This window comes from Monodelphis domestica, chromosome 4 (assembly GCF_027887165.1).
Source record: "Monodelphis domestica isolate mMonDom1 chromosome 4, mMonDom1.pri, whole genome shotgun sequence".
NCBI classification, from domain to species: domain Eukaryota; kingdom Metazoa; phylum Chordata; class Mammalia; order Didelphimorphia; family Didelphidae; genus Monodelphis; species Monodelphis domestica.
The window spans coordinates 126,747,007-126,769,078 of NC_077230.1; the positions used below are offsets into that span (position 1 = coordinate 126,747,007).

Below are 22,072 nucleotides of genomic sequence, written 5' to 3' on the forward strand. Positions count from 1 at the left end.
TCTTGGATGGCTAGTCTATTAGTTTGTCTGGGTTCAATGATGAAGAAATATTAAGTGTAACTTACACTATGATATAATGAGGGGGAAGCAATGAAGGTATGCTTAAATGAATCAAGTTCACAGGGTTTGTTCTAGCAAGTATTCAAACCAGAATAAAGATCTATGTTTGAATCTCATCTCATATTTATGAGATGTGTAACCTTTTACAAATCTCAACATACATTAGTTCAAGTTTCAAGTTCAAGCACATACCTCAGAGGTTATAGTTATGATAAAAATGAGTCAACAAATGTTTTAGAAATCATAAAGTTCCATAAGGGTGCTAGTGATGTTGTTGTGGTGGTGATGGTTGTATTTGTTGCTATTGCTGCTGCTGTATTCCCATGGGTAAGGTCACTGAACTTCTTCTGGGTCTCAATTTCTACATGATACAAAATAAGGGCCTTCCCAAAATAAGCTCTGATTTCTTTCCATATTAAAATACTTTGAGTTTATTCTAATGATAGCATATGCAGCCAAATCTGCAATTAACTACACCCATAATACATGATATTCTTCAAAGGTAAGAATTGGATTAACTATTATACAAGTTTTTATTTTTATTCATTCATTATCATTTTCTTCACTTCTAAAAGTTCCAATTTGTATTATGTTTCTAAATTAGTCAAGAGAAGATGATTATAACTTTGAGGTAGCAGTAAAATACAGCATAGACTATTTTCTAACAAATTAGAAATCTGAAAATTAAACATGAAAATTAATTATCCATATTCTATATAGCTTATTTGGATATTTAATTTATTTAATGGCTAAACCAATTAAAATATTGTCAGGGCTCATCATCAATCCAATCCAATGAAATTATAACTCTGTACTTTGCTTGTAGTACTAAAAAAAGGATGAAACTTCTAACGTTTACATGAAATGGACCATTTATTATTTATAGATATATTTATTGCTGTTTAATCTGTAGGATAGATATAAGATTGGCTATGTAATTTCATTTATATGGGGAATTCACAAAGAGGAAACCCCAGTTTCATTGTCTTGTTACAAATTTACTACCAAAGAGTGTCACCTAGAAATTCTGAGAGATTGACAAGCCCTGGGTAAGAGCGCTGGCATATCAGAAGCTAAATTTAACTCAAGCCTTCTCAATTCCAAAAGCATAGTGATATTTCTTAATTAAACAAATATTTACCAAGTGCCAACAATTTTTTTTATAAAACACTTAACTTCTGTCTTAGAATCAATACTGGGTATTGGTTCTAAAGCAGAAGACTGGTAAAGACTAGGCAATGGGAGTTACATGGCTTGCCCAGGGTCACACAGCTAGGAAATGAGGTCAGATTTGAACCTAGGACTTCCCATCTCAGGGTCTGGCTCTCAATTCACTGAACCAACCAGTTGCTCCCACCAACAATTTATAAAACATTGAGCTGATTGATCTGAAAAATAGAGGTCAGGAACATAAACAACCTTATTCTGCCCTGACCTCATGGAATATATGGTTTAATAGAAAAATGTATGACAATCATAACTTCAATACATGTAAAAAAATGAAAGTATAGTTATATATAGCATAAGTTGAATTCACAAGAAAGGGGAAATTTCTCTCACCTGGAGAAATTATCAGTTACTCAAGGAAAAAATATCTTCTTGATTTTTATCAGTATATTAACATTAATTTTACAACAAATAATTTCATACTTGATTTCAGATAATATGCAAAAACTATCAAAAATTAAAATACCTGTGGTTCTAATATACTTAAATCTAAATTATTATTTGTTTCTATGTGTATTTTTTGTGGTTGTTACTTTTTAAAACCCTATGCATGTATAGTAGTCTTTGAGTTTATTAAGCAATCAACTGGAGATCCATCATTGGCATCAAAACTAATTACTGAAATATCTTTGCTTTGCTCTTCTGTAACATCTTTTTTTTTTCTAAAAAAAGACTGTGCACAGTTATTTTTTTTTGTTGATGCTTACATCGACTAATATTAGGAACCTGCTCTTATCACAAATCTTTCTATAGAGATGTTGTTTTATTTTGTTCTTTTTTATGGACTCCTTTGACAGTCTGATAATGAACTTTGAACTAATTCTTAAAATATATTTTATTGCCTTATCAAAATGTAAGGAGATAGATATTTTAGTTAAAAGTTGTTGAAAATATTTTTCCATCTATTACAGAGACCTTTAACACTTGAAATCTAACCAAGGACCAGAACTCAGCTTAGAAACCACTTTTTAGTGGTTTAATTCTTCTAAAGATTTTAGTAGGGAGCAACAATTATTCTATCATACATTAACCACTCATGAGAAGTGTGGAAGGCAGATATTATCCTATTTATATTTGTGAGATAATAATCTAGAGTTTAATGAACTATATTATATATATGTACATATATAGTAAGAGTATGTATATATAAAATAGTTTATATACATGTACATATATATGTATATATAATATCTTTTTGTGGTGGAAAATTATTGAAATTAAAGGGATGTTCATCAAATAGAGAATGACTGAAACATCATATATGATTATGATGGAAAATACTAGTATGACATAAGTAATGATGAATAGGCAATCACAAAAAAATTGAAAAGGCTTAGATGAAGTGATTCAAAGTGAAATGTGCAGAACCAGGAGAACATTATAGACACTAACAATAATAATATACAGAGATCAACTGTGAACAATAACTATTATTAGCAATGCAAGGACCTAAGAAACTCTAAGAGAGTAATTGTGAAAAAGGCTATTTGCTACCACATTAGGAACTGATAGACATCTCAGGTATAAGCACAGGAAGGTTTTTTTGTTTTTTTTTATTTCCTTCATGAGTTGTTTTTTATTTTTTTATTTTACTTTATAAAGTGATATGTTTCACAAATGAAGAACATAGAAATATGTATTTCATGATAACACATACATAACCTGTATCATATTATTTGTTGCATCGGAAGGGAAAAAGTTAGGGAGGAAGGTAAAGATCACACATCACAAAGATCACACCCATATCAGAACTAGATAAATCTAAGGAAAAAAAATACAAAATATAGTAGGGAAATTAAATGAAATGTTAGAAAAGTTATAGTTTATAGATGTCTAGAGAAAATTGAATAGGGGTAATAAGCAATCGACAGCACGTGGTACATATACAAAGACTGACCATGTACTATGGCATAAAAACATTACAACCAAATGCAGAAAAGCAGAAATAATAAATGCAATTTTTCAGATTACAATGCATTAAATTATAATTAATAAGGGTTCATGGAGAGGCAAATTAATTGGAAATTAAATAATATAACTTTTTAAAATTGGTGGGTCAAAGAAAAAAATCATATAAACAATCAATGATTTCATTGAAGAGAATCACAATGAGGAGACAAGATACCAAAATTTATGGGATACAGCCAAAGCAACAATTAGGGGAAAATTTATATCCCTGAGTGCTTATATCAACAAAATAGAGAAACAGCAGATCAAAGAATTAGGCATGCAACTAAAAATTAAAAAAAAGAACAAATGAAAAATTCCCAGGTAAAGACAAAAGCAGAAATCCTAAAAATCAAATAAGTAATGAATAGAACTGAAATTAAAATAATTATTGAATTTAAAAATAATACTAAGAGCTGGCTCTGTAAAAATGACAGTAACATAACAAATAAAGTATATAACATATTGATTAATTTGATTAAAGAAAAGAAAGAAGAGAATCAAATTACCATTTAAAAAATAAAATGGATAATTTTACATCTAATAAAGAGGAAATTAAGTTATTATAAGGAGATATTTCTCCCAAGTATATGAAAATAAATCTGACAATCTAGGTGAAATCAATAAATATTTGCAAAAATATAAATTGCCCAGGTTAACAAAAGAGGACATAAAATACTTAAATAATCCCATTTCCCCCCAAAAATAAAATTGAACAAACCATGAATGAATGAATGCCTCAAAGAAAAAAAAACAATACCAGACCCAGATGGATTCACAAGTCAAGTCTATCAAACATTTAAATAACAATCCCAATATTATACAAACTTTTTGACAAAAGAAGTATGGAAGGAGTCCTACCAAATTATTTTTATGATATATAGTACTGATACCTAAGCCAGGAAGGCCAAAAAGAGAAACAGAAAACTATAGGCCAATCTCCTTAAAGAACATAGATGCAAAAAGCTTAAATTAAATACTGTCAAAGAGACTAGAACAATGTATCACGAGAATTGTTCACTATGAACAGATGGGATTTATACCATAAATGCCAGGCTGGTTTAATATTAGGAAAAACATCATCATAACTGAAAACATCAGTAATAGAACAGAAATCACATGATTATTACAATAGATACAGAGAAAGCATTTGACAAAATACAACACCTATTCATAGTGAAAATATAAGAACCTATAGGAACAAAAGGGCCTTTCCTAAAAATAATGTAGTATTTATTAATTTAAATAGTATTTATTTAAAACCATCAGTAAGTATCATCTGCAATGGGGATAAGTTAGAAGCTTTCCCAATAAGATCATGGGTATAGCAAAGATGCCCAATATTATTACTATTGTATAATATTTTACAAGAAATGCTAGCTTTATCAATTAGAGAATTAAAAGGCATTGAAGGAGTTCAATATGGAATAAGGAAAGTAAACTATAACTCTTTGAGGATATAATGGTATACTTAGAGGATCCTAGAAAATCAACTAAAAAGGTAGTTGAAATAATTACTAACTTTAGAAAAGTTGCAGAATTCAAAATAAACACAGATATATCATTGAAATTTCTCTATATTTTCAACAAAACTCAGGAATAGTAGTTAGAAAGAGGAACTTCATTTAAAATCACTCTACACAATATAAAATATTTGAGAATCCATTTGCCAGGGCAAACACAAGAATCATGTAAACATAATTACAAAACCCTTTTCACACAAATAAAATTAGAACTAAACAATTGGAAAAACATTAATTGCTCATGGATAGTCTGAACTATTATAATAAAATTATAATACTATTTAAATTATTTTACTTATTTAGTGCCATACCTATTAAATTACCAAAAATTATTTTATAGAGCAAGAAAAAAGAATAATAGAATTCATATAGAAAAACAAAAGGTGATAATATAAAGAAAACTAATCGAAAAAAATGGAATGGATGGTGGCCTCGCTGTAACAGATTTTAAACTGTACTACAAAGCAGTAATCATCAAAACAATCTGTTATTGGCTAAGAAATAGAAGAGTACATCAATGGAATAAACGATAAGGGCAAATGACCTCAGCAATATAGTATTTCATAAATGCAAATATCCTAGATTTTGTGAAAAGAACTCACTATTGATAAAAACTGCTGGTAAAATTGGAAAATAGTATGACAAAAATTTGGTTTAGATCAATATCTCACAACTTAAACAAAGATAAGGTCAAAATGGGTATATAATATAAACATAAAGAATGATATAAATAAATTAGGGGAATGTAGGCTAGTTTACCTGTCAGATCTATGAAGAAAGGAAGAATTTAAGAATAAACAAGAAAGAATATATAAGATTTAAAATGTATAATTTTGATTATATTAAATTTAAAATATGTTTTTTCAAACAAATGAAACCAAGAATGGAAGGGAAATATAGAGGCTAGGCAACTGTGCCTCAGGTCAGATATCGAATCAGTATTGGAGGCAAGATTTGAAGTTAGGTCATTGTACCTCCAGGTCTATCATTTTTTTTTCAATTGAGTCATTTAACCTGCCCTGCTCCTAATTTGCCTCATCTGAATATTAGTGGTCTGGAAGATCTGTCCCTAAGTTTTCTTTCTACTATACATATTCTTTCAACAATTTTGTTGTTGTTCTTCAGGCATTTCTGTCATCTGCAAGTTTATATAACCCCATCTGTAGTTTTTGTGGCAAAGATACTATAGTTATTTACTGTTTCTATCTGTAGCTCATTCTTTAGATCAGGAAACTGATATAAACAGCATTAAGTGACTTCCCTGATGTCAAATAGCTAGTAGGTGTGTGTGAGGTTGGATTTAAACTCAGGGAATCCTGACTCCAGACCCAGCGCTCTATCATAGGTTCTATCAACAATTATTTAACAATTATTGATTGTGGGCACATCATTTGGTAGCTTCTCTTTATGATACACAACCTTAGAGAATTTGAAGAATAGCCCCAATTATCAAAACATTCACAATGTTTTGGCTTTCATGCTGACAACTTGATTTTTTGTAACTCCAAATTGACCTTTGTCCCTGATTGCTTCTCTTCAGGAAACTCTTTTGCTGACCCTAGTTTCAAACTGAACCATAAGCCCTAAAGCACCCCTTGATTTCTTTAAATAGGATTAGCAGATATAATCAAGTTTTAAATACCCTTTATGTTTTCTTAGTTTCACCTTTTGTATCTAGGATATTCTCTGGTATCCTAGTCTTTGACTATTGCATTTAGGCTTTTACAGCCAGTTGATACCAGCTATGGCAAACCTTTTACAGACAGAGTGCTGTGCCCATCCTTACAACCACATGCTGGGTACTCCCTGACCCACCCTTAATCTACACAAGGAAGGGAGAAAGCACTTTCAGTGGATTGCTACATGGAGGGGAAGGTGAAATAAGGAATATTCTCAGCAAGTGTAGGGAGGCGAAGGGGAGTAACATGAACATTCTATTCCCCTCTGGCTCTGCCACCTATGAGCCACTTACCTTACTCCCTGTGCACTCCCATTCAGCTGTTAAGCAAAGGACTGGGTGATGTGAAAAAATTTCAGGTGTTGTAGAGAGAGGGGGAGGGAAGCAGCTCTGCTAGAGTCCCTCTGCCTTTTTAGTAACAAACTCTTGGGGAGGGAGGATGTCTGTGTCTTCCTGCTATCTTTGGCATCTGTGCCATAAGTTTGCCATTACTGATTTAGATTGTGATTAGTGCAGGTCCCAAGTGAGTGACAGGGCATGAGACCTCCACTTTCTCCAAAATCTCTATAAACACTCTTCTTTCTACAGTTCAGTGAAAGTCCCAGGACTAAAGTTCTGTGCATCATTCCAGATTAATCTTTCTACTTCAGTTAAAGACATATTATAACTGCCTTGGTAGTTCTGTATTTTTTCATGTTGACAATGTATTTTGGAGATTTAAAGATTTGAAGGTTTTTACATCTGGGACTTTGGGTTTTATGTAGAAAGCCAACCCCAAGCTTTGGAAAAGGATGCAGTCTATCTGTGAGTCCTGTATCTTTAGCCTTTTAAAGACAATCTGTGATATTTAGGTGAGTAAGATAGTCAGATAGTTTTTGGGTCTAAATAGACCAGGGAGCTAATAAGGAGGGATTGAGAAGACCAGAAGAGCATTCCCCATGAAAAGAACAAAAAGAGCAGGTGGAGATTGAATTTTTAGAGACAGGGACCCTGTTAATTTTATCACAATTTCCCTAACATGAATAAACTTGGTTTTCTATAATCTCAAGGGGTTGTGATTTGTTGGCCCTGGGAAAGTCTTTATTTTTTTTCCCCATCACCAATACATCTAGGTCATTTCCAATCAATCTACCATCTTTGGGAGGTAGATTTCTTTTTAAGATGATGATGATGTATAAACCCCATCAAAATGGTTACAACCTATATTAGTGACCTTTGAAGATTTTAATGAGCTAAAAATCTATTCTAATGGGTCTTCAGAAGTAATTTTTGGATATCTAGGAATACCACTACGTGTGACTAATCATTCACATACCTTTGACCTGTGTGTGACAAGAGGTAAGGGACCATTAAGTAGTAGTAAGTACATGGGTGACAAAGTGAAGTGCAATTGCAACATTCCATTCCCCACCTCCACATTTATCTGTGCTAGGGTACATCTTAGATATGTAATGGATGGGACATGTAAATACATGCCTTTTAAGGCTCTTACAATCTCATCTTGGAGGAGGATTTCCCATGGGACTTAGGTGACTCCTGGATAATTCTATATTTATAACTCTTCTGCTTACTCTACCCTTTCACAAGGATGGTATAGTACTTGTGGTTTGGCCTATGTTATAACACCTGTATCTATGCATGACCATTATATTGGCCAGATAAACAAGTCCATGTTCAGAAATCTAGGTTCTTGGTAGTATTCTAAGATGTTGAGGCCAAATTCAATAGCAACTTCATCTTCAGTACAGAGGTTTTTCTGAGTTCTCCTGTCAAATTTTGGAATGATGGCAGTCATAAGCTCCATTAGAAATATCTCAAATGAGGTTGAAAGATTGGATTAAGACAGCTCAAGCCATCTCCCAAACTACTATGGCTATATTTTATCTACAGGAAGAGATTGGACTCATTAGCAAAAACAGTCCTACAAAATCAAGTGACCCTTAATATGCTCATAGTCACATTAGGAGGTGTATATACCTTTTTAAATCAATATTTTTGTTCTTATGTAAATAGATCTGGAGAAATTGTGACAAATATCATGAGCTTCAAAGGATTTTAAATGTCAGAACAAGTGACTATAGAGTCACGTGACTTTTAATGATAACTGATAGAATCTCTCATGGCTGCAGCAAACTGGTTTGCTTGCAATTGTCATTAAATGGACTATTATAATTTTGTGGGTTGTGCTACTTCTTAGACCCTGCATTTACTGTTATTTTACTGTTTATAGCAAGCTTTTATCTGGTGAAAAAATTATGTGCACTCATACTATGGATCATGGCCAAGTGAGAAAGGAAATAGAGCTCACTTCTGAGTGAGAAACTTTTGTGTTGTGCCTCTATTTGGTGGACACATTGTCACATGGAATATGAACTATGAATTCCTGACATTATTATTATTATTATTAATTTTCTTTATATTAAAATAAGATATTTGATTTTTTCTTATTTTTGTACTTGAATACATGTAATTAGTATTAATGGTTTTAATTTTGAAGGATAAGTTTAAAATATCTATTAGCCTGAATACCAATACTTACCCCAAAGTTTTAGACTATGGAAACCTGCCATTGATTGTTAAATATTATGGAATTTTAACTAATACTTGTGTCTGATTTCAGAAGAAAGGATCACAAAAGAGCCACTTCAGAGTTCAAAGAAGTGCAAGGTCAAAGAGACCAAGAATCCCTTTGAGATTCAGAAGGATCTGTGTCAAGGCAAAGTACTTTTTTTTTGAGGTTTCAGGAAGAGGCTGTCTGAAAAATTCAGATGTTGGACTTCTCTGTGCCAGGTTTCCACAGGTACTTCTGTTTGGTTTTTCTTTTGGCTCGTCATTCCCTGAGATTAAAGGTAAAATCAGACCAGGGAATCATACTTCCCTTTTACCTCAAAGTCTAGTCCCTTCTCTTTTATAGTATGGCAATTTTCTGTAGTCCTGGCTTCCAATGGGTAAATATAATATTGTTGCAATTGTCCTGCAGTCCTGTAGGACATTAGTCACTTTTATTGGGCCTTTCTGGTGATTCAAGGACTTGTTATGGGTTTATTCTTTTGCTTTACTCATAATTTAATACAAATAAGATTTACATATATATATACATACATATAAGTATACATATATATTTATCCAGAATTAATTTTTATCTTTTCCATTGGGTTTTTGGTTTTCTTTTGAGAATTGATTCATATACCCCTTAACTCAGCCATGTATCTGGGGTGATTCTAGCATTGGCCAATACCTTCCTAAGGAGGTATTGTATAATTATTCTAAAATCCAAGGTTTAAAATATTTTAAAGAAATTTTAGAAAAAGAAAATCACTAACATCCTGAATCAAGAAAGCAGATCTTTTGGAGAAGGTACCATAAGGATGTCTACAGAAACCACATGCTACATCAAGAGATTGAGAATGAACTTTGGGATATAATGAACTGAACTGTAGGAGGTTGAACATATCATTTATTATGAATGTAAACTCTTATACGTGCACCCTAACTGGCTTTTTGTCAATGGGTCTATCAATCATTTTTAAAATTTCTTTCTCCTTTTTTTCTTTCCCTTTTATCCCAAAATTGTTGTAATTTCCTCTTTTTAAAGTGCAATATTTTATACCCTTCTAGAAAGAGAAGCTTTAGAGATATAAGTTACATATGACATATTAATCTTCCAAAAACCCAAATAAGGGAATTTTTAACATGCTGTTCTCCCAAAGAATCAAAATAGGGATTGGTAAAGGGAATACCCTCACCCAGGAATCAAATATTGGGGTCATCCTATTTGTGTCCCTGTGCTGTGTGCACTATATCACATGAGAGGTTGGGACCATGACCTAGGCATACCACCTGGAACAGAAAGGTTGCAGGTGCAGAGGTAAAGGAGAAGATTTAAGAAGGGATTTCAGGAAGTGTGCACTCTCTATTCCCTTGGACATGGAGGTGAAAGGATGATGGCTGAGATTGAACAATTTTTGGTGTGCTTTCACTGGCTTTATTTATTTTGTTCAACATTTCCCAATTACATTTTAATCTAGATCAGTCCACTGGACTATGGTGTTTGACATCACTAATTTAGAATACAACTAAAGTAGTTTTTATGAAAAAACTTATGTCTCTCAGTGCTTTTTTTCAGTAGAATAAATAATGGACAGGCCAATGGCATATGACTAAAAGAAACTCAGGAAGTAAAATTTAAAAAGAAAATAAAATTGGAAATCCCCCAAATCATGAGATTACAATACTGAAGACAACCCCAAGAAAAATTTCAAAAAATTGAATTCATAAATAGAACTGGGAGCTTAATTTGGTTCATGGGGAAACTAATTACAATAAATTAATTAGTCTGAATTTTCTGAATGAGATGAAAGGAAATACTTTTAATGATCAGGAACAAAAAGAGTCATTAAGTGTACTTTAAAAAAGAGTGACTTCCCTCCCCCTTGTGTTAAGTCTTTAAGCCTTCCCCCCACCCCAACAGGAATGATATGCTAATAGAATATGGCAGTCTTACAACAATTTTAGTTCTAGAGTCCCATCTACCTCAGTACTATTTTCCTGAGGCCTTAGGTAAGTAAAATTAAATATGTTATTCTCAGTTCAATGAAAATAGCAGGTCAGTCTTTGCTCAGAGAAGGTACATTTGTGCATAATAGTTCACCATTTTTATTTCATCTAATGTAACATTTTCTCTTTAAAATTACTGCTCTCTCCTGGTACTTTTGCTCTTAAATTGAGAACCCATTTTAATATAAATAACATATATTAAAGACTCACTTTTTTCAGTAAAAAATAGATGGAGATGCCCCAGGAATTTAATTCAACCCCCAATCCTGATGTGTGTGTGTGCTATTTATTTTCTTGGCAAATTTTATCCAATTTCTACTTCAACACCCTCATGATTCAGAACCAACATACTAGAGACTATATTCTAATAATTTAGAAGTTTTTCTTTTAATCAGGACCAAATCTGCATTAATATAAAATTCACATACTGGTTCTAGATTTTATTTTGGTAGCCACAAAACATCATTGTAATACTGATAGTTACCATGTGTAATCCAAACCATTTATTTTTAGGATTAACAATCCAGGATTTTCATTTGATTCTCATATGACATAATGTTTCCTTGCCTTCCTGGTCATCATCATGTAGATATGGTCCAGTTTATTTACATAGTTCTTGAAAGGTGGTCCTCAATACTGAACACAAGAAGTCCCTTAGTCTATGGTAAGAATAGAGTATTTTTGTGTTTTGATTTCTTAATATAGCACTATATAAAATTAACATGACTTGGGAATCTTTTCTTCATATTTTTAAAGCATATTTTGCTTGAATATCTAGATCTTTTTTACATATTTCTAATGATTTCTATTACATGTTCCTGTGAAGTTCATATCCTCCCTTAATTTCAAGTTTTTATTTTTCTTCTATTAAGTTTATAATAGAATTTACTACAACTCACTGTTACCATTTTTGATTATATGGAGAGGTAGCAGACTATAGTTGAGAGAAATTTGGCTATTTAGTCAAGAAGGTATTGATTCAAATAATTCCTCTGGCATGTGTTGGCTAAGTGATCCTGAGCAAGTCACTTAATCTTTTGGTGCCCTACACAACTCTCTAAGGCAATAAATTTTAGAGTACTTGTTCCTTTGCATTAGTAATACAATTTCTTTTTAGGAGTTCCATTTACTAATGAAAGTATAGTCTGGGCCAAAAATGTTAATTATGTTTCTCAACTTAATTTGGGAAATGTGGCATTCCATTAATTGATAAATATCATGAATAAATAAAATTAGGCAAAATTGTCTTATGTTCTCCCAAAAGTACAATAAAAATCGCAATCATCCTCATTCTTGTCTGAGATTAAAAAATATCAATGAAAATTCTCCCTCCTTCCCTTCTTTCCATTATAATCACATATTCAATACAATAAGTTTACCTTAGGATAATAAATAATACATTTCAAATACTATACATAAAATTATGCTTACAATTTTGTTAACATCATACATGTATACATCTACCAAGTCAAATAATATATTTTCACATAAATATCCTGTCACTTACTGTCATCTTTCCCCCATGCCACTACTCTTTAATACCTGTATTCCAATAAAAATTACATTCCTTCTGGCATCCTCCCAGTTCTGATAAATGGACATTTTGCCATATCTTATCCAGGTACCAGGTCACCACACTGGTCTGTCATGTACCTTACCAGGTGCATAGGTCACACACATGTTCCCAATATGGCCACAATTCCAAGCCATGCTTTATACAGTGCCAAATACTGTTAGAATTACTGTTCCTTAAGGGCAGAGACTCTTTTGCATGCTTCTATTTGTCTCCTCAGAAATTAGCAAAGTGTTACATAATAAATGTCTAATAGAGAGGATTGCTTTGTTTCTTTGTTTCTTCCTTCCTTCCTTCTAACCATCCTTCCCCTCTTCTCTCCTTCCATTAATTCTTTCTCTTCTTTTTTTCCTTCGTTCTTTCCTTCCATTCTTCTTTAATCTCTTTGTCTCTTTTTTTCTGTCTGCTTCTCTCTGTGTCTCTGTCTCTGACTCTGTCTGTATCTGTCTGTCTGTCTGCTTGTCTCTCTCTCCCTCTCTGTCTCTTTGTCTGTCTGTCTGTCTGTCTGTCTCTCTCTCTCTCTCTCTCACACACACACACAGACACACACACATACACACACACACACACACAAACGAGTTAAAACTGAAGAATATAATTTAGAGTCCATGGGATCCTACTCCCTGACTGACCATGATCCAAACTTTTAACATCTCTATATCAATTTCTGCATCTGTTAAATGAAGCACATAACATCTAGTGTCCCTATAGTACAGCATAAATTTAAAATGCATATGAAAATGACTTCAAAAGTATAAAGTTATATTTGAAATATGATAATGTTATTTAACTTAAGGGTTTCTGTCTCTGATTAAGGCATATTTCCAATCTCTGAAGTCACCTTCTGCTCTTACCAGTTGCTGCCCTTGTACACCCCAGGCTGCATACTGCAGAATGGAATCCTCAACCTCTGGAGGGTTTAACTCCCAAACTTCCCTTGAAAAAATGCAAACATTTTATATGAATAAATTAATATCAATAAAAATAAAAACATTACTGAGGGCATGGAAAATCAAATAACTTACCTCGTATGTATGTTGTAGATCACATATGAGGCTGTGTATGAATAGTGATAAACCTGAAAAGATAATTAAATGAGAATTAGTTATACTGCTATGTAGCAGGAATATCCAAAGATAGAGATTTATGAGACAATAAAGAAAAGTCCATATCCTGTCTTCCAACGCTGCTCTGAAGGTAAAATTAGATATATTTGAAAATTACAGTCACTTCTTTGTGGGATTGAAAGGAAGATGAGTAGAAGGGAAAATTTTCCAAGTTGTCTCATTAATATTAGGAAATGGCATGGTAGTTATTGGGTTCATTGTATGCATATGAGCCTTAAATCTCTGAGTATCTGTGTGTCTGTATGTCTTTCTTTCACCAGCCTGGCCACCTTCCTCCTCCAAGATCTAAGATCTATCTCCACCTACTGCTTATAGACAGAGATGGGAGAAAGCAGCAATAAGAACTTGGTTCTAAAAGACAATATGGAATCGTGAAAAATGAGAGAAAATCAAATGGTTATTACAACTAGAAGTTACCTATTTGAAATTGTGCCACAGAATCTGATGTACAATATTGCAAGGAAGTAGTAATCTAGTTACATCATAACTGAATACCATATCTTTCCATTCTCAAATATTGCTCAGGAAATGGTTGGTTCTTTACAGAGGGAACCTATTTCTTTAAACTACTAAAAATTTACCAATATTCTTTGACTCAAACTTGAGTGGTATCAAGTTGGTGGTTCAGAGATTCAGGAAGAAGGCTACCTTGTTAGATATTCAGGATTCATGTAAAACTCAATGTATTACCACACCAGCACATAGCATAATCGAAAGTATAAAATTAAGATGGATTTGGGGAAAGGCAAGGGAAAGATGGGGTCCATAAATAGAGTCTTGGACACAAAGGGCCATTCATGTGAGGAAAGGGAATGAGGTGGTACAAAATCTTAGAATAATTGAGTTGGGAGACTATCATTTTGGAAATAAGGATTGAAACAGAGGATTCTTACAACAAAAATGGAGGGTTTTTTTGTTTGTTTGTTTTTTACCCTCTTAAAATACTTCATCATTGATTGATTTGAATATCAGAGACATTTTAGGGTTGTTTTATTTGTGTATATCAGGTCTATTCTGTTCCCTCAGAGGAGTCACATCTAAGGTAAAGAAAACAACTCAAGGCTTGCCTTATGCTATAGCAGTTTGGTTTACATAAAAGTTTTTTTTGTCACAGTGTTGAAACATGGTTATATGGTTTTGTATCATTTTCTACATCCTGGTTGATACATTCTGAATCAATCCTAACTTATCTTTGCTAAAAAGTTACACAAATCACAAAGCAAAATGGTACACATGAAATGTATTGTATCATTGGATTTATATGCATTTATTCAATTATTGATTAATTATTAATTTTTAGGAATGAAGAGGTAAGAAATTATGGTGAAGAAGGTTTTTTTCCTCAGGATTATTCATCAAATGAATTCTATGTAAACATATATATGTATTTGATAAATTGATAGAAATTTATTTGTATATGATAGAAGTAAAAATGAATTATTTAGTCTCATTTGTGATTATTTTGGACTAGAGAGGATAATAAAAGATAACATGATTTTAATTATGTGCATTTGAAATATTTTCGTTAAATCAATTAATAGCTAAAAAGAAAGAATCATTCTTAAAACCTTAATCTTCTCTGATGAAGGCTTGATATGTAAAGTATGCAAAATTGATAGAATTATAGAAGAATAATATTGAATACAATTGTTACAAGTTTTCAAAAGAAATACAAAAACAATTCTTCACAAAGTAAGAATTATTAAAGATGTGAAAAATTAAAGCAGCTGTGAAATTCTATCTTATACCATTTTTTTCAAATGGCAAAAAAATGAAAACAAAAATAGGTAGAAGGGCTGAATGAAGAGAAGCATGCTCATAAACTTTTGTTTGAGTTGTGAATTGTATCTGGTCTAGAAACCATCATGGAATTATACCTCAAAATTCATGAAATGATGCATATTCTTTAAATGAGAAATATAACATAATTTTTAAAAAATCACAGAAATAGAAAAAGTGTCTATAAGTATCAAATTACATAAAGCAGTTTTTTTTACAATGTGAAAAATTGGATACTAAGTATCCATCAATTGGAAAAGAACTAAAGAAATGTGCACTGTGTCTTGTGGCCTATTACAGAGCCAATAAGAACTAATAAAAGGGACCATTTCCAAAAAACTGGGAACATTTGTATGAAGTGATGTAGGAGGAATTAAGCACCCATGATGATGATACACACACATACAAATACTCAGACAACTGAGAAAAGCTAAAAACACAAATCAAACATCATTAACTAGGAGACATTCATTTTCACACCTAGTCAATGTGATGATTTCTTTTGCTAAGCTATGTGTATTTGATGAAATAATATTATTTTCATTCTTTCATTTCAGAGGAACAGTGAAAAGAATAAGGAAGACAGCTAAGTTACAAAAAATATTTTATAAAAGAAGAAATGTATGAAAAAATCACTGAAGCATTTTTAAATAAATAGGAAAGTATAGGAATAAAGAGATAACACATCCTCAATGGCAAATATAAATAAATGATTATTTAATTTTTTTTTATTTTTATACTACAAGAAATACTAAACTTGACACAACTACCAGGACTTAAAAAAGATGAGACTTTTTTCTATTAAAGTATTTTATTTAAGATTTTGGCATTTATAGTCATTAATGAATTTGGGCTGTAATTTTCTTTCACTGTTTTTGCTCTTCCTGGTTTTGGTATCAGTACCATATTTGTTTCATAAAAGGAGAAGTGATTAGAGAAAGGTTCATAACATATGTGTGTGTGTGTGTGTGTGTGTGTGTGTGTGTGTGTGTGTGTTCCTGATAGGGTATATGTAGTAGGCAAGCTTCTTAAAAATATCATACAGATGTCAGTTCCACATAAGGTAACAAATTCAGGTATGATTTGATAAGTGCAAACCTCTGTCAGTTTCTGTTGAACAAGATTTAGATATTATGACCATTTATTTTATGACAGGTACTGTAATGAATGCTTTACCAACATAATTTCATGTTATCTTCAGAATAATCTTTAAGACATTGATATTATTCTTATTCCCATATTATAGATGATAAAACTGAGGCAGATATAAGTTTAAGTGATTTTCCCAGGGTCACACAAATAATGTCTAAGGCCTCATTTGAACTTAATTCTTCCTGACTTCAGGTCCAGTGTGCTATTTGCTATGAGAAAAGTATCAGTTAAGGTCACCTCTTTGATATGAAAAGAAAATACTTTGACTTGAATTCCTCAAAACTGAAAGGGATGAACATTCCAAAAATATTGGAACTACAGTCCTAAAATTCACAGTCATTAGAACAATAAAAAAAGACTCAATGACCAACTGTTAAGAGCATACCATGTTTCTTCAGAGCATACTATATGTCAGAGACTGTGTTCAGCTCTGGGGATACAAAGAAAGAAGAAAAAAAGAGGGAATCCTCTCAAGGAGCTAAGACTATAAGGAGGTTAACAACATGAAAACAATTATTTGTAAACAGATTATATTCAGGTGCAATGAGGACATTTCTGTGTATACTCATATTACCTAATGTGGAAGCAGCCTACTTTTAGTAGAAGGTATCTTGTGTCTCCCTTTTATAACAGTGGGAAAAGCCTTTTTCCCAATGGCTAAATAGCCAGGAAGTTAAAGAAATCAAAGTTGTTTTCAAGGGGTAATTTTGAAAGGGGGAAATCCAGAAGTAAGATTGAAAAGACAGGAGGGAACCAACATGACTAAAATCTTAAGTTGTTGGATTAGTATGCATTATACTTTGGATAGAATAGAAAACTACTGAAGTGTGTTTTATCTAAAGAGTGGTGTGGACAGACCTAGTTATTTGAGGATGATTATTTTTATGACTGTATGAAGAAGGAATTGGAGAAGTGGGAGATTGGAAGAAGGAAGATCTTTCAGCACACAGTTTGGGTTACTCTTTTTCCTTTAGTAAATGCTAAGTAACTATAATGTTGATGCTATCCACATTACTTAGTTGAAATAATACATGTATGAAAAGTTTTATTTTGTTTCTATAAGTTGTACAATGATCACTTAATCAACAAATAAAATAAAAGCTTAATGAGAACCTGTTGTGTCCCTGCCATCATGTAGTAGGGACACAACAAGTATATCAAGTTTGTATGTGTGTGTGCATATATACATAAATGTATATATGTGCATAAAACACACACATTTATATATTTGTATATACATATTGTAATGATGAGGAGTAGGAGGAAAGAGCCATTGAGTTGAAATGGAATGTTGAGAGGTTGACAGTTGCATGAGGCAAGGATGGCAGTTGGAAACTGAACAAGAACTTCTGAAAAATTCTCCTGAAGAAGGGGTTTTGAGAGAGGAGAAACAGAAGGGAGTGAAAGGAGGAGCTATTTTTCTGGGTCATTTCAAGATGCCTGTGGAGATTTCTGTCACTGACAGAAATCCTAACATCGAGGATTCCTGTTTAAAACATCACTGGTTCCTGTCAAGAAACCTAACTTCTTCAAAGACTTTCATTCCATGAACTATTGAGATGCTGGACTCAAACTGGTGAGCAGTGCTCTCTCTCCTTTTCCTACCTCTCCCCTGGCTATGAGAAAACTTTGTATTTTGGTAATTAGTTTGATTTAGAAAGAGATTTAGGGTGACCCCAAACCCCTCTAACCTTTACCCTTCGCCCCAATCAACAATTAAATCAAATAAGGAGTTAGATAGTGAATTCAATCTTGTTTATTTACATTTAGAGAGTTAGTCCATTGGCAGACTCCATCTTTTTGTCAGTTTTCAAGAAGACAGGAGGGGGAGGCTTGTGAGCACCCTAAAACAGAACATATCCAGATTGAGGTCCCTCATACCTCTCCTTGTAGAGAATAATTCCCCACAGCCATCATGGCCATCATGGCCATCAAGGGGCAAGCCTTCACTGAGGGGAGATCTCTGTTTTGTCTCACTCAAGCAATTCAGGGACTCTGGGATGGAGTAGTGAGGGAAGTCATTTTCATCAACCCTTTCTTCACTGCCTTTAACCTAATTTCTCCATCTAAGGAGTGTGAGTCCCCCCAAAATTACAGTTGACTGAGCCAGTTTTAGGGTGAAATGTGCTATAAGATAATAGAAAATTATTTTTAAAAACAAAATATTTCTCAGGGAAAACCAAGAGGTAGCCATTTTGTCTTTCCACTCACTATAGTAGCCTAAGATGTTCAAATATTTCAAAGAAGAAAATTTAAAGGGACAGCAACACAACTAGTACAAAATCAGACAGATACAAAATAATGGAAAAGTCTATGATAACAATGCAATATGCAGCAGCATCTTTTTGCTACATAAATTCTGGTCAATGCTGTATGGCATATGGATAGAAATGATTCCACAATATATCTTAGGAATCATATAAATTTATGTCTCATATTAATGACTAAAAATAGAACTGGAACAACTCTTTGCATTCTTGCCTATAATCTTTGAGGTCATATTATCAGTCCAACAGTTTTATTACTGTCTAAAGAATTTAATCAAGAAAATACCTGGGCAAAATGAAGATAATGAGATACAGATCCTGACACCAAAAGAAAAGATAACTGAATTAGAAAAAAATAGAGATAATGAAAAACCACAAGGGGGAACAAACATGAAACATGGCAACACAAATGTTTACTCCAGCAGAAAAAGTAAAATTCATTCAGGAAACTAGAAATAACCCTAATTTAACCTCATGGCCAGAGCACTTTGAGGACCTAGAACTTTCCAATCATTTGAATTTAGTTTATTTAAGAAAGGCTAGAGAAGACTTGATGGAGCGAATGAAAATCGTTGCCAAGCATCCTGATTCATGGGGGAAATTTGAAAACATAAAGCAAGAAACAACAGAGCATCCTTCAACATTCCTCCATCACTTGCTAGAAGCTGGAGAAAATGTACTTGGGTTTCAGGACTGGTCAGAAAATAACCTCTAGCACTTTAGGAGGCAATTCATTAAAGGCAGTCCCCTACCTATCAGGAAATATTTCAAATTACATTGTCCAGGTTGGGAAAACCTCAACATTGAGGACCTTCATAAAACCGCATCTTAAGTTCATGAAGGATCCCAAGAAATCATTGACTCCAAACAAACTCTAAAAGAAAAAGACCAGATCATCAAAGATTTAAAGCATCAACTAAGCAAAGGAAAACATGAAAAATAGGGAAATTGAGGGAATGAAATCATTAGCTACTCTCTAAGCTTGTTGACCTAGATACCAAAATCAATAGCCTAGGTAACCAAGAAACTTATACTACAACAACAACACTAACAAAAGATGTTTCTTATATATATATATATATATATATATATATATGTATATATATACACATATATGTATATATGTGTGTGTATCCACATATGTTTATATATGTGCATAAAACAAACACATTTATATATTTGTATATGCATATATATGTGCATACAAGTATACAGGTAAGAAAATGATTGACTTAATCTGACAGCCAGGCAAGGCTAATAAAAGCATATAAACATTCAGTTCAGGAAAAACGGTGTTATATTGGAAAGAATGCAGAACTTAGAGTCAGAGTTCCAACTTTGTCACTATTAATCTCATTTACTTTACAAAATAAGAATAATAGATCCTCAAATTTGAGTGTTATTCTCAGGACCAAATATTTCAATGAATATGTCATTTTGTGAACTGTAGAGTGTTACATAAATGTCAACAATTATTTACATTGTTACTAAATAAAGCATTGGCTAAGCAACTATTATTGGTAAGAAACTGTGTTAAGTGTTAGGAGAAGAATAAAAAGAAATAAGATATGGACACCATCCAAAGACAACTTATATTAGACTTGCAATTTAAGATATTGCAAGTTTGGAGAAATGGAGAAAGGGAAGGATATAGGTATAGTTATGGAGATAGTCCATGAAGGATATCTTTCAGTTTTATGATAGGTTCAGTAGAGAAAAGCCCTTTAAGATCCCATTCAACAATTTATTGCATAAGGCAGACTTGATTTATTATTGCTACAATTAAATGGAAGTTTTAAAAGTGGGGACAAATAGTCTATTTATCAGATTAAAAGTGTAAACCTCCATATCCTTTAGAACTGTTTCACATTTTCCTCCTAAAGAACCAGGTATTATCTGAGGCAGGTAAAAGAACCAATGTAATTGAGTATAACCTATATAAGGACAGAGAACAGACCATTTTAATGATTTATCTTTCAACTAAACTTTGGATCTTTCACCACAGAGCCTTTACCCTATTCCTATTTGCCTTGAAGTTGTATTGTGGATTTGATATAAATAACAATAATTTTCTTGTACTAAAGACTATATTAAATATTATTACAATTTTAAAACAGATTGAATAAAGGTAGAAAAGCTGCTTTGAGGAAGAAAGCCCTTGACTAAGTAGAATTGGTAAAATAAAGACAGAAAGAAAATAAAAATACAGCTAGAACATTCCTATGACTGTTGGAATTATTTCAGTCCAATGAGGATAGAGACTGATAATATAACATTTTTCTTGGATAATTAAAGATACCAATTTAAGTTGAAGGAATATGGATTTTACTTTTTGAAGAATATTGCAATTACAGAATCAGTACATAATGGAAAATTTAGAATCACATATTATGAGAGAATATAATTTGAGGCAGTTACCAAGCATCTCCTCTGTGACATAAGTTCTGATAAGTGATAGAACTTCACAGTTAAAAAAAGAGAAGCTTGGGGGCAGCTGGGTAGCTCAGTGTGTTGAGAGCTAGACCTAGAGACGGGAGGTCCTAGGTTCAAATCTGACCTCAGACACTTCCTAGTTGTGTGATCCTGAGCAAGTCACTTGTCCCCCATTGCCTAGCCCTTACCACTCTTCTGCCTTGGAGCAAATACACAGTATTGACTCCAAGACGGAAGGTAAGGGTTTAAAAAAAAAAGAGAAGCTTGCATTTAAGAAGAGTAAATTATATTATAAAACACATAGTATACCATTTATAATGGGCAAATTATAGAAAATTTATCAGCATTAATATAAAATTTTGAGAAGATATTGAAGCATGAATTTGAGTTGACTAAAAACCTAATGACATAAAACTCAAAACAATTAATATTCTCATTTTGCTTCACATTGGTGTAAATTTCTAGAAATTGAAGAGATAAAGGCATATTGGGCATGAATTAGGTTCCAGAACTACTTGGAAAGTCTTGGTGAGAATACTGATCAGATAAGGGAATAGGTCTGCACAATACCAATGGAAGATTGAAAATAATAGCGTTGAAACAAATGTCATTTTAAAATATATTACTAGATATTGAGCTTTCAGTTTTACATTCTATCAGTTTGGCTGCCTTTTATCATTTTATCATATTTTATGGGAAAATTAAATGTATAGTTGGAAACATATGGATATTTAGACTTTCTACACACT

The 22,072-nt window shown here is 32.6% G+C and overlaps 1 protein-coding gene across 1 annotated transcript in view; it reads right to left on the minus strand.

Moving 5' to 3' along the window:
* Positions 1-22,072, minus strand: part of DPP10 (dipeptidyl peptidase like 10) — an 881,130-nt gene that overhangs the window by 144,379 nt on the left and 714,679 nt on the right. The window contains exons 6-7 of the mRNA XM_007494071.3: positions 13,591-13,643; positions 13,420-13,501 (exon numbers count right to left, since the gene is read on the minus strand). Coding sequence (XP_007494133.1) covers positions 13,420-13,501; positions 13,591-13,643 — 135 coding nt within the window. The remainder of the gene's footprint in view (positions 1-13,419; positions 13,502-13,590; positions 13,644-22,072) is intronic.